The sequence below is a fragment of the Cheilinus undulatus genome, linkage group 18 (genome assembly GCF_018320785.1).
Source record: "Cheilinus undulatus linkage group 18, ASM1832078v1, whole genome shotgun sequence".
Taxonomy (NCBI): Eukaryota; Metazoa; Chordata; class Actinopteri; order Labriformes; family Labridae; genus Cheilinus; species Cheilinus undulatus.
The window spans coordinates 3,331,851-3,345,641 of NC_054882.1; the positions used below are offsets into that span (position 1 = coordinate 3,331,851).

A 13,791-nucleotide genomic window follows, 5' to 3' on the forward strand; every position below is an offset into this window, starting at 1 on the left:
TGTACTCATTTGTCATATTTATAATAAAAACAAACACAGAAAGAAACGGAGAAAATAAAACACCCTCTAAAGTTTGAAGTAATTCTCATACATCCCATAAGTCCGTTTTTCTTCAGAGAGCCACAGAAGGATAGAGTCCTGCTCCTTTGTGGTAAAATTGGTCCATTTGTCCCACCTTTAAGCAAAAGTTTCTCCTAAAGTCTTTGAGATAAAAGTCATTTTTTCTATTTCTGTCACTCTCTCAGGTTCTGTAGAAATTTCCTGCAACAAAAACAGAAAATAAAAATATTTCTTCACTCTGGAGCTTTGTTTGATGGTTTGAATCACTGAAAGCCACATTTAATGTTAGCACCCTCAGCAGTATGTATTTCTTTAATTTTATTGTCTGCAGAATTTCAATCCAATTCCAAAAAAGTTGGGACACCGTGTAAAATGAAAACAAAGCAGAATGCAATGACTTTCAAACGTCTCTTACTTACATTTTACACTGCGTCCCGACTATTTTGGATTTTGGGTTGTAAGTATCATTCACAGTAGAAATTCAGTGAAATCTGACCAAACTTACGTGACAACATCTGTCAGATTTGGATCTAAGTAGATGTCAATGTGGCAGAATCCAAGATCAGCAGCGTAGGAGATCAACTCAACCCGAACGTCAGAGTTGTGCTTTTTCTTAGTCTGGAGGGCGATCTGGTGCAGCTGGAGATAAAAATACAAAGATTCAGAGAGGAGGAAGTGAAATCTCATGAGAATGATAGAAAACAGTCAAAGAAGCATGAGTGTACCTTCACACCCATCTGATAAGGAACCATGTTGTCATCCTCTGCGTGTAGAATAAGAAGAGGAGTGCTCATCTTCTCTAAACTGCAGATTCGGGGGAAAAAGACGTCATTTCCTGAGTAAAAGTTCCTAAATATAGAAAATGAATAAAGCAAAAACATCTTTGTGATATAAAAGCATGCTTACTTTTCATCGTTGGCAAACAAGATGTTGTTTTTTTCCAAAATGTTCCAAAGTAAACTCTCCAGTCCAGGAAAGAGCATGTAAATCTGCAAGAAAAGCAGGAACATGTTTACATTAGCCCGTGTGCTCCAATACGCTAAATCCTTTTAAACTTTTAGTGTTTGGTTTGGTTGAAATCTGTCATTTTTATGCATGTTAGTTAAGAAATATCCATCCATTTGAGTACCAGATGAGCATAGCTATAAGGTGAGGTAGGCCAAAGAACACAGCAATGACAGGCTGTCCATTCAGCCTCCTGTTCTCACAGAGTAGTAGGGGTGTGAATCTCTCCTTCCCAAGATGATTCGATTCCAATCTCGATTCACAGACTAGGATTCAACTCACTGACAATTCATTAAAATATAGAACGATTCGGTCTGATCCTTTTCAATTCGGTTCAGTCCGGTTCAATCTGGTACAATCTGATTATTGAATCAAAATAACTTTTTGCTTCAACAAAAATTTGCAAAAAAGGGGAAAACAAGATAATTTCATAATAATAAAAGTTTATTTTATTTATAAAACAGACTTAATGCCACACCTCCTGTGCTAACATTCTGAAATTATGTTGTTCAGTTAACCGATCCATATTGGATTATCTTTACACCACCAGAGCGTAGGTCAACAATGCACACTTGACTCCCAATGCTAGTCAGCTAGCTAACCTGCCAACAAAATGGCCCAGTGTCAATGTCCACTCTCACACACTCACTGACTTCAAGGCACGTTCCCGCTAAGTCACAGACTTTTTGAGCCCTTCATGCACCCTTTCTGTGAGTGGGCATATCTGCAGACTTAGCATGAGGGAATTTCCCATAGTTCATAGCATAGTGACATATGATAGGGATTCCCTGGGGATGCAAACCCTATAAAAGCGAAGTGAAAAGAATGAAAAGGTAAACAGAGGTGCAATAAGCGTTGACGCTGCAAAAAAGTTGATTTTTTCCGTAACTATATTGCATAAAACAGCTTTCATCCACTGAGGATATAGGTTTATTGGCGAGGCAAGCTTGTTTTTATCTCTGCAAGATGCCGACTTTGAAAAAACGAAGGTCTGTCCAATTCCTATTTCCACCACTTTGAGTGCTTGCAGCCTCATGCATCCAATCACTTTCCAGGTGCAGTCAATTAATACTATAAGGCAGGGGCATCAAGTACTTTTGCATAAGGGCCAGATTTAGTCTCCATAGAAACTCTAGGGGCCGGACTTTCACATAAACAAAAATTAAAGAAACATTTTGGTTTGATTGAAATATTGTTGTAGTAGTATTTGTATTTTAGACATTACCAGTGAGCTCTATCCCTATTATCTATTAATCAGCAGGCCACAAGGAGACAGGCTTGACAACAGAGTTGGCTGGGCCCCTGAAAATCCCAGAGAATGGGCCCTCAACAATTATGATTTAGCACCAATATTAACTTTTTTTTTTTTTTTTTACTTTTAACCCCTTTTGATACTTTCTGCCCCATCATGCCTCTTTAACAAAATTTTTGCAAGATTTTACCCCATTTAAACCACTTTTCACTTCAGTATGTGTGTATGTATGTATGTATGTATGTATGTGTCCACTTTGTGCTCTCTTTTATCTATTATTTCCACTTTTCTTCTATATTTGCTTCTTTTTAACCCCTTTTCATTACATTTTTTCAACTTTAAACCAATTTTTGCCACTTTAAGGCCATTTTTGCCTCTTAAACCCAGTTTTGCCATTCTTTAACTCATTTAAACCACTTTTCCCGCATGCTTTATCCCTCTTATGCCCTTTTTTAATCCATTTTTGCCACTTTTAGCCCTTTTTCATTACTTCTTTTGCACTATTTTTGTCATTTGTCACCAATTTTTGACACTTTTTGCCCTTTTTTTCATCTTTTTTAATTTTTGCCACATTTTAACCTCTACTCTTAACTTTTTCTGCCAATTTCTGTCCCTTTGTGCCACTCCACAACCCACTTATAACCCCTTTTTACTACTCTGTAACCCCTTTTCACTGCTTTATCTGGTCATTTTTGCAGCACTTTTGCCAACCGTAACCCTTTTTAAAAATATCTACTAATAATGAAAGTAAATTTCTGTAAAAACAGATCAAATGTTAAGTGATTCTAAAACTATTTCAATATTAGTTGTTTGTGGGATGGATTTAACAGCTGCAGACATTTAAAGCCAAAAGATAACCTTACAAGCACAACATCTTTTGTTCCTCCTTTTCTGAATTTAATGATCTTTCAGGGGCTGGACAGAAAGCTTTGAGGGGCCTGATATGGCCCCCGGGCCGCTAGTTGAGTATCAGTGCTATAAGGGCTCAGGGCTCAGGGATTAGGAAGGAGCTTGAGATTCAGCCCATGAGTTTTGTGGGATGACTTGGAGCAATGAGGAAGTCAGGGGCAGATCACATATTTCTCCCGTGTTTGACATCACTCATAAGAATAAAGAGAGAGTGGAGAGTGGGGGAAGACATGCAACAAACTGCACCAGGAAACTGTGCAGGCAGTTGTAAGTCTCCAGCCTCTGTATATGGGCAACTATACTCTTAAAAATGGAGTTCTAAAAAATTTCAGTCTCCTCTGTACGCTATAGGATTACAACAAAGAAAATCTGCCCATGTTTAAGTACTTGCAGTTGCAAAATAAGAAAAGTTGAGCCAGTTTTTTATTCTTGTGCATGCAAAAACTTCTCATTAAACAGAGAAAAGTTAAACAGTTTTCCTCACCTGAGCGAGAGGATGGTTGATGACGACTTCTCCGATCTTTGTGTACGGAGATTCAAGAATGACCGCATCAACAGAAGACCCTGATAGGATTAAAAAAATATTTGATTGCATTGAATGTAAAATTAAAAAACACCCACAGAAGTGTTATCTTAGCTGATCAGAAAGGTAAAATCACTTAAATATAACTACACAAGATGTTTAAAGACTCAAAAGTCACTTTCAAACATGCAATCTTTAAAATTCAGAGAACATTTCAGACAGACTGCCACTGAAATTCTCCTAAGTTGATAATCCATATCTCACCTTGCTCTTGTACTTTCACTGCGGCGTTTGTCGCCACCCTGGAAGACAGCACAGTTTTACTCAGGCGTTAATGTTTAACTTCTTGGTGACTTACTAGAGCCAATGTTATAGGAAAGTCTGAAAACAAACTACCCAGATCCAAGCGAGTGTCCCCACAGACTGACCAGCCCTCTGCTCCGCGCCTTTACCCAGTTGTACAGGTAGAGGGCGTCACTGGTCAATCCAGCCTCACTGGGCTCTCCACTGGAGTCTCCAAAACCTAAGCAGAAGAATAAAGTAGCACAGTATGAATGCTCTGGCACTGTATTTGTCTGGACTTGCTTTATATCACCACTGGGTTTTGTATAAATGTTCAAGGGATATTTCAGTATTCTTGAAGTTTGGTTGTCTGAGGTGCTTGGTGATAAGAGTGCCATTAGAATTTCAGCGAGTGTTGTCCCTTCAAAGAGGATGCACCTGGGGAAGCTAGGCTATACACTGGAGGATAATGGCTTCTCCCAGCTTAAAAAACAGCAAAATGTCCCTTTAAAACAGAATGTAACATGACTAAAATGTTCTTCTTTTTTCATACTCTCCTAAAGGTGACAAATACTGAAACATCCTCAATATTACAACTTCAAATCAGGTAGTATTTCATGTATATTGAATCTACAGTTACATGGAAAAATGAAATCTTAAATCCCCAAAAAAGCTGTAACGTTGTGCAAAAAGAAAAAAATGAATCCCATTTTAACTGAAAACAGCACAAAGATGGATGTTGTAAGAAATTAAATTGTTTTAGAAAAAAATGTAAAAAAAAAAAAAACTAAATTTGATACAAGCATTACCATTCAAAAAAGCTGGGACAGGCCCATATTTAACACTTCACTGCAGAAGTTCCCAACCTTTTTCTTGGAGCCCTCCAGCTTTTTACCTTTAAAGGTGCAACTGCACAAAGATGTGTTACATTTTACCAGGATAATACATTTCTTGGATAATACAAGAATGCAGATTTTTATCTCATGACATTCCTTTAAATAGTTGCCAAAGTTCATGAGTTGTAATTGTAACATTCTAACCTGTTGTTTTTTTCTCCCAGATCTATTCATATATCAGCCTGTCATAATGATATAAATATAAGCTTTGTTATCTCAGAAAACAAGGTAAAATAATCTATTATAATGGGAAAACCAGCAGAACAAGAAAAATAAGTCAACATCTTGAGGAAACATTAGGAGTAAGTATGTCTGCATACTCGTAAGCATCTTACCTCTGTAGTCTAAAGCTAAGACATGATACCCTGCAGCACCTAAAATCTGAAAAAAAAAAAAAAAAAAGGTCATGCTTTACTGAAAAATTATTCTTTATATGTAAAACCATTTTAGAGGAGAGGCCGTACCTTCATCAGCTGCACCCGGTGGTCTATTGCTCTGCAGAAACGACACAAAAACATAAATGAATACAAACAAGTGACTCATTTACTGTGACCCACTAACCCCTCTGAGCACCATCTCTGTGATACCCACTAGACTCCATTAGGAGCAACACAGGGGCCTCTTTCCCACTGCTCTCATCCCACCTGGTGCCTAAGTTGCCATGGAGATAGATAATAACAGGACTGCCATCTCCCAGGGTCTCCCAGTACCACTCAGGGCTTCTCCCCACGGCCTCCTCCCATTGGCTGGCAGGTAGAGTGTGCCTGTGAGACACAAAGGTAGAGATAAGAGGTACAAACAAAGACCAAACAGTGGGTTTGTTTAAGAGCTCTTATGTAGGCTAAATGAATACAGTCTGGTTCTATTCACTCAGGAGACAGCTGTATGGGTTGTTCATGTGTTTTATAGAACTGAGACACTTAAAGGGACGGCACAGAAACCAACAGATGACCCACCACACTCCCACTGAGACCCCCTCCTCTGTGTTGAGGTAGAAGTTGCATGTGTGGTTCAGAAAGATTTCAGGTCGGCTCAGATCCACGAGGAATGGAAGTCTCACTGCAGAGGACGAGAAGACACGAGGTAAGAAGGATTTCTGAGTATTTACGACACTGAATCATGTTTTCAACAAGCTTTTTATTCCATTGCATTGCAGCATTTATGGTTTAAACTGTGATTTACTTATTAGCTTGCAATATGATGTCATGTAGCAATCAGAGAAGCATAAATGTTGAAATAGTGTTGAGTTTTATCAGATTTTAGCAAGTGGCTTCTTGTTGCATGCTGTTTCATACTATACAAATGTAGAATATCTTGTTTGGCTGCATCTGACACTTAACCTAGCATGCCTACAGTGCTTCATATTTACATAGCATGGGATACATTTCATATAAATCTGGGCCACACCCCACAGATGGTGTCTGGGAGGATGACTGAATGGACATTCTGTCTTGCACAGTGCTTTAAGGCCAATCAGAGCAACAAAACATTAGACATGGAAGGCATGCATGAGCTTGACAGGCAGTCTTTATCATTATTAACTATCAGTGGAGCCAGGTGGTTAAATTAAAATCTTGCTGAAGCCATCAGGAGAAGAGCAAAAACATTATTACCAACAATAAAAGCTTCCAGCATGGCTCTTCTTTTAAAAGAAATTTTGTGAAGTCCTGCTCAGATTGCTGCTAAAGCTGCATCCACGCTCATCTCTTCACCAGCTGCCATTGTTTACGATCTTGCAGTTAGAAAAATATCTAATTGCAATTATTTTGACTCAAAGTGCAATTCTGATATTAGTTTTAATAATGAAGGAAATGATCATTTTAACCCTTAGAAGTCCACTGGCTATTTTGCCATTTTGTTAGTTTTCTTTTGACAAAATAGACCACTCAGAAAATACCATGCTCATGTTTGGTATAATCTTTTTCAACACTACCTGAACCTTATAAAACTATATATATATATATATATATATATATATATATATATACTTTTTTAAGTTAAATTTACTGTATTAGATATAGGGCCTCCAAAAAAACACAACACACCACAAAAATGGATTTTTAAAAAATTGTCATTTAAAATAAAATATTGTCATTTTTAAAAAGAAATTACAAGATGAAGTTATGACAAAATAACAGGGCCAGTCCTGTACAGCATGGTCCACTGTCCCCTTTGTGTAACATTCATTTTTATATCAAATCAAAATGATTAAAATGATTTCCTGTTGTACTTGGCCTATTGACATCAATCAAAAACTGAAAGAAAGCTTAAAGACCATACTTTCCACATGAAGTGATTGCGATGCAAAATGTGTCTTTGTTTTCATGCTGTCATGTGACAAAAGTAGCGCAAGATGAAATCATGCTGGCGTGATCATGGACCCCCCAAGGGCTATTGTAATTATTCTTATTTTAATAGAAAAGCATGCTACACACTTAAGTAGGATTCTTCTGCAAATTCTAATACAAATGAAGATACTTGAGACTTGCATCTGTGAGTATTGGCACAAACAATTCTTCTGCTCAAAAATCAAAATATAAATCGCCTGCAATTTGCAGTAGGCTATATTGCATTTTAGCAAAATTGTAATTAATCGTCAGCCCTTCTTTGAGTAGAAATAAAACAGGTACCGCCTCTTTCTCCTTAAAGTTCACATATTTTACCCCTTTAGACAAGCCTATATCAGTCTCAGAGGTCCCCAAAACATCCTGTGAAGTTTGTTGCTGAATATATCTATCTAAAAACCCCTCTGTTTCAGCCCTGCTCAGAATGAGCTGTTTTACATGTTTGTGGCTTTAAATGTTAATGAGCTGTCTGACTCCGCCCCTGACTCCACCCCTTGCATTAAATGGATGTGGCTTATTGGACGTGGCTCTTCTGATCCTCCTCTGGGACTAGGTTTAGGAGAGGAGGGCGGAACTTTTATCCAAGCGGGGAGGGCCAACCGAACCTAGGGGTGGGGCTAACTCCCCATGTGACATCATGAGGGGAAAATCTGAGAATAGCTTGTTTCAGCACACATTTTCTGAAAGGTGGTGAAAGAGAGGGTGGAAGGGAATGGATTTTTCTGGTACTTGAGGGGATTGTGGACAGGAACTTTTCAGGCTTTTTAAGCCTGAAAAAGTGCATTTTGCATAATATACACCTTTAAATGACTGATTGATCCGGTCATTGTCTGACTGGGAATAAGTGTATCAGAATGAAACATGGAATCTGGACAATCCATCGACTTTTCAAGGTTATCTGATAGTAGCAAAGCTATGATTATGATGTTGTATTATACCTGAAAAAACATAGTCTCAGTGCTAATACTTCATAAACCACTGCATAGTTCTGAGGCCCAATGAAAGTTAGCATATAAGAAATGCTGACCATAACTCTGTCAGAAAATCTCGTAAGGCTGCCCACATACTAGAGAGTTTTTAAAGCTGACATAAGGACAGTAAAAGTATTTTTCATATCATAATCCTCTGATGCACACTGTAGACAACCCGGCCAGACCGTGGCAACACTCGTTTGCAGTAACAATCTCACAGCAAGGATTTCACACACACGAGATCTCACAGAGTGTCAAGTGATCAAATGTGACTCCAAAAGAAAAACAAACATGGAGGATGGTTGAAATCCTGGCTGTCCTGATGCATGTTACAGCTGAAGCAAAAACCCAAACACTAGGACAATATGGGTGAAATACAAGGTGAAGGAGGTTATGATATTAGAGGTATCAGTGAAATAATCATACTGAGGATTTGCAAAGAACTTAGGACAGTGGTTCTCAACGTGGGGGTTGGGACCCCATTTAGGGTCGTGAGAGACTTTGAGGGGGTCGCCAGATGCCCTAAAGAAACAATATTTTTTAAGTTTTTTTTCCATCCAATTTTTTCACTATTATTTGCCACCCATTTTCATTACTTTCCCCTCCAATATTTGCCAATTTCAACTTATTTTTCTCATTTTTAAACCATTTCCAAGACTTTTTTCTGACTGTTTCTCCCACTTCTAAACCAATTATTGCTTCCTTCTGCGTATTGTTGGCTCTGTTGACCCATTATTACAGCTATTACCCTATTTTCAACCCTTTTTGCACCCATTTTAACTACATTTGACTATTTGTTATGCCCATTTTTGCAAGTTTCTGCCAATTTCTCTGCCTTAGTTAACCTATTTTGCCAGTTTAAACTGCTTTTTCCCACTTTTAAAACCCATTTCACCAAAGTTTCCACCCATTTTTTCCACTTAAATCCCCTTTTACCACTTCTCATGCCTGTTTTTGCCATTTATTGCTGCCTCTTTTATCTATTTTTTGGCATCCTAACCCTTTTCTCCTACTTTGAAAATCCCATTTCACCACCTTTTCCACCATTTTTTTTGCCATTTTCACCCATTTTAGCTATTTTCAATCCATTTTGATTCTGTTTTTAAGAAAAACAATGCCGATTTTTAAGAAGGGTATTTACTACGGCACAGATGACTAAATAAGATATTTGTTGCTTTGTTAAGATTTTTTTTCAGGTTTAATATAAAATATGGTTATTGCAACTTAACTATAGAGTGGATCATGGTTTCACTGACCTCCTTGGGTCCCCAGTTTGGCTGGGCCCCAGAGAGCGCTCACCTTTATCCCCCCTTATGTGTGGCCTTGTCTGCACACGACTATTCTTGAATGTTCACGGCTGTTCAACCACCTTCAGGTACAGTGGGGGTCTCCATTCTCTGGCACCTTCATTTTGGGGGCCGCGAGCTGAAAAGGTTGAGCACCCCTGCCATAGGAAATACTCCAGATTGTCAGAGGGTCTGGCTTAAAGGCGGGAGGGTTTTAGCTGTTCATCAGGGGGCTTAAGGCGTCAGCTCCTCGATTTTGCTTGGGACAAGAATTACTGAATGAAAGTCGGCTTGATTCAGCCTTTCCATTATGGCTGCAGCCTTCATTCAGCTTCAGACACACTACTTTGATTGTTACTGCTGAGGACTTTAAAATAGGTCAAGCTTTGTTGGTTATTCTAAAGATAGGACGACTGTAATGTGAGGATGAACCACTGTTGTCTGCTGTGCCATAAATACAAAAATATAAGAGTTGAGCATGTACTAAAACAGACAACAAACTGTAAACCTTTGTAGGTTTATGGGTCACAGCTGCACTAATGAATTATTCATAATGACAACAGCTTTTAAAGCACAATTAGCAGCCTATACCATTAGCATAATTCTCAATACAACTATGCAACACATGTATCAAGCCTCCTCATGTTTCTGCAGGAAAGGTAGGAGAAAAACACGTGATCATACAGCGTTAGATCACAGTTTATGACCCGTGTGCTACAACACTGAGCATTTATAACATGATAAACCTACTGTTACTGATTTATAGTCACCTTACTGGTCGATAAGGTAACATGGGAGAATCCTGCAGACTAGAAACACAACACTTACACAGGTGAGCGAATACAGCGTGGTAGAGTATCCAGGGGAACAGGTAAAGAATAACCGGCACTGCAGCATAAACAGTGATCAGACACATCAACGCTCTCTTCATTCTGGCCACGGGTCAAAGTATTCCTCTTCTGCTGGAAGGAAATCTGCAAATATAAACACACTTTAAGTCCAAATTTACAGCTCTGCCCTTGCTGTTTGATGGTGAAGCTGGGAAACGCAGCAGATATCTCTCACTGAAACACGAGGGTTGTGAAAGGAAAGGAGGTCAACGTTCAGCTGAGACTAATCCAGTCCTCCACTCTCATTGGTTTACATCAAATACAGTCAGTCAAACATGCTACTACATACACTAATGCTGCTGATAAAAGAGGAAGCATTTCCAAGGATTCAAAAGGAAGTAGCACAAAGGATGCAAATCGATTAGCTAAAGGGAAAAAAAAAAAAAAAAAAAAGGAACCAGAGGCTTTTAAGTTATTAAATCAAACTTCTGTGGATAGATATGCGGACCAGGAATGGCATCTAATATGATACTACCACAATTCCAAAAACATGTAAAATGTAAATATTAAAAGAATGCAATGATTTGTAAATTTCATAACCCCATATTGAATTCATAATAGAACAAAAACAACATATCAGATGTTGAAACTGAGACATTTTATCATTTCAGGAAAAAAATTTGCTCATTTTGAATTTGATGGCACCAAGATATCTCAAAAAAGTAGGGACAGAGCAACAAAAGGCTGGAAAAACAAGCTGAAGGAGCCTTTTGCAACTAATAAAACTAACTAAAGGAGCATTTTAGAGAGGTTGAGTCTCTTAAATGTAAAGATAGGCAGGTTTACCTGAAAAACTGCATCTAAAAATTCTGGAACAATTTCAGAAAGATGTTCCTCAATGTAAAATTGTGAAGACTTTGAATCCTTCCATCTTCAGTCCATAATATCATCAAAAGATTCAGAGAATCTGGAGAAATCTCTGAGCAAGGGATAAAGCCAAAGGTCTGTGTTGGACGCTTTTGATCTTGGGGCCCTCAGGGGCCACTGCATTAAAAACAGGCATGATTCTGTGCTGAAATCGCTGCACAGACTCAGGAACACTTCCAGGAACTAAAATTGTCTATCGACACAGTTTACGGCGCCATCCACAAATGACAGTTAAAGCTGGATCATGGAGAGAAGAAGCCATACGTGAACAGGATCCAGAAACACTGCTGTCTTCTTTGGACCAAAGCTCATTTAACGTGGACTGAGGAAACATGGAAAACTGTTCTGTGGTCAGATGAATCAAAGTATGAAATTCTTTAGGGAAACCACAGATGCCGTTGTCATGCAGACTAACAAGGAGAGGGAGCATCCAGCTTGTTCTCCTGGCTCAGTTCTAAAGCCTGCATCCTGGCGTGGGCAGCATACACATCTGAGGAGATCTGAATTGGTTAAATCTGGCACAACTTCACCAACATCCAAGGTGCATGGAGGATGAAGAAAACATTAATGACCAACATATATTGCACAGCCTTAAGCAGAGCTTACATGTTTAATCTCACAAATCAAGCTTACAGCTGTAATCATGAGTGCTAGCTGCAGTATTGATCAGGTCATGCTGATCTGAGTGGGCAGAGCGGGAACATTTAAGCAATAAACATAACTGTTCATACTACACAACTGTAGATCTTATCAGAAATTATTTTACTTCCTCATAAGATCATGCAAAATTATCTTTTGCCATTAAACACCCCTTTTGTCCTATTTTTTTGGCCACTTTGCAACTTCTTTTTGACACTTTTCCACATTTTTTGTCCAAATAAGCTACCTTTTGCCATTAAATACCACTTGTTTCATTTCTTTCAAAATTTTTGCCTCTTCTTTTTGCCACTTTTATCCAATTTTTGACCATTTTCCCCATTTTTTGCCACATTTTGCCCATTTAAGCTACCTTTTGCCAATACATACCATTTGTTTCCTATTTTTTGCACATTTTTGCCATTTTTGACTGCTTTTTCCACCTCCACTGGCTCCCTATCAAGTCCCATATCAACTACAAGTCCTCCTCCTCACATACAAATCTCTCCATGCTCTGGCTCCCCAGTACCTTTCTGATCTCCTCCATCCATACACACCATCCCGCAACCTTCGATCTTCAGACACCGGCCTACTTTCCATGCCCAAAACCAAACTCCGAACCTATGGAGACAGAGCCGTCAGTGCTGCAGCTCCCACCCTCTGGAACACTCTTCCTGCAGACATTTGTAGCGCTCCATCTCTGGACATTTTCAAAAAAACGTCTCAAGCAGCACCTGTTCACCACAGCCTACAGTCTTCACTAAACCACCCCTTACACTCATCCTACCCCTCACATAGTTTGTCCATGTATATGTGTTCCTGTAAAGCGTCTTTGGGTTTCTTGAAAGGCGCTATATAAATTCAAGATATTATTATTATTATTATTATTATTATTATTATTTTAGTCACTTTTCACTCATTTTTTCACCATGTTTTTGCCACTTTTGGACCATTTTTTCCACCTTTAACTCATTATTTTGTCACTTCTCACCCATTTTTGCTTTAACTTATTTTTATTGCTACTTCAAGCCTTTTTTTGCCACTTTTCACCACTTAGATCGTGGCTCTTGCAAAGGTATTTTTCAACATTTATGTTCTTTGGTTGAGCAGGGTTGAGTAACACTGCTCTGAAGTATTCTACAGGTGTGCAAACCAGTTTGTCTTGTTGAACTTTTTTTGTCTCTATATGCAGTTTCAGGTTTGACAGCCTTATGTTTTCACGTGCCAACACTGAAAACACTGAAGATTTTTGTTCTCTTGCCTTGAATGATAAAACATACTCTTGTGTTTTCTGCATTCATATTCATGCTCACCATGATAACTGGAAGCATTCAAACCTATTGCACATATCTTTTAACACATTTGTCCTTCAATTATAAGCAAATTTAAGTGTTTTGCAACAATTCCTTTGAAGGAGCTCATCCATGTCCCAGTAAGAATTACTCTGCAGCCCACTTCTGGGTCCTGCACCACCAGCTGGGAACCAGTGGTATAAAATAGTTGTGATGGAGCAGTTTAACTGCTAAATCAATGACGACATATACTATTTTTATCTTCAGTTTTACTGTTTGATCCTAGCATTTACCGGTTGTAGTATTCCTATGAACCGTTAGTGCTTTAACTGAAGGTTGTCAGTTCATCTGAAGCTCAAATATTATTCTGTTTTGAGGGAAAACAACTCAAGATTTTGTGCTTATCCTACAATAAACATCATGCATTTTACTTCCTTGCTGATATGCACGTGTTAAGAAAGTTCCTAATAATCCTTACCTTAAGCAGAAGAAAAGCTTGGTTTTGCAGCTTAAATGTCCAGCAGGTGAACCACTGGCTGCTAGAGGAAGCTAGCTCAGAAATGTCAAACCAAAGCTG

The 13,791-nt window shown here is 38.6% G+C and overlaps 1 protein-coding gene across 1 annotated transcript; it reads right to left on the bottom strand.

The window, feature by feature from the left end:
• Nucleotides 1-227: 227 nt before the first annotated feature.
• Nucleotides 228-13,791, bottom strand: LOC121526289 (lysophosphatidylserine lipase ABHD12-like). The gene is made up of 13 exons (XM_041812808.1): nt 13,693-13,791; nt 10,358-10,503; nt 5,884-5,986; nt 5,572-5,691; nt 5,392-5,422; nt 5,263-5,308; nt 4,146-4,272; nt 4,014-4,051; nt 3,711-3,790; nt 967-1,049; nt 786-864; nt 566-699; nt 228-261 (listed from the first exon to the last, which is right to left on the bottom strand). Exons 2-13 carry the CDS (start codon nt 10,458-10,460, stop codon nt 234-236), a joined length of 972 nt encoding a protein of 323 aa, XP_041668742.1. The 5' UTR covers nt 10,461-10,503; nt 13,693-13,791; the 3' UTR covers nt 228-233.

Bases quoted from the DNA above. Each gene is read 5' to 3' on its own strand.
- LOC121526289 (XM_041812808.1), bottom strand. From the start codon at position 10,460: ATGAAGAGAGCGTTGATGTGTCTGATCACTGTTTATGCTGCAGTGCCG. The intron at 5,987-10,357 runs GTAAGTGTTGTG...CGTCCTCTGCAG, and splicing joins CGCTGTATTCGCTCACCTGT to TGAGACTTCCATTCCTCGTG. The intron at 5,309-5,391 runs GTACGGCCTCTC...TTTTTTTTTCAG, and splicing joins ACCGGGTGCAGCTGATGAAG to ATTTTAGGTGCTGCAGGGTA.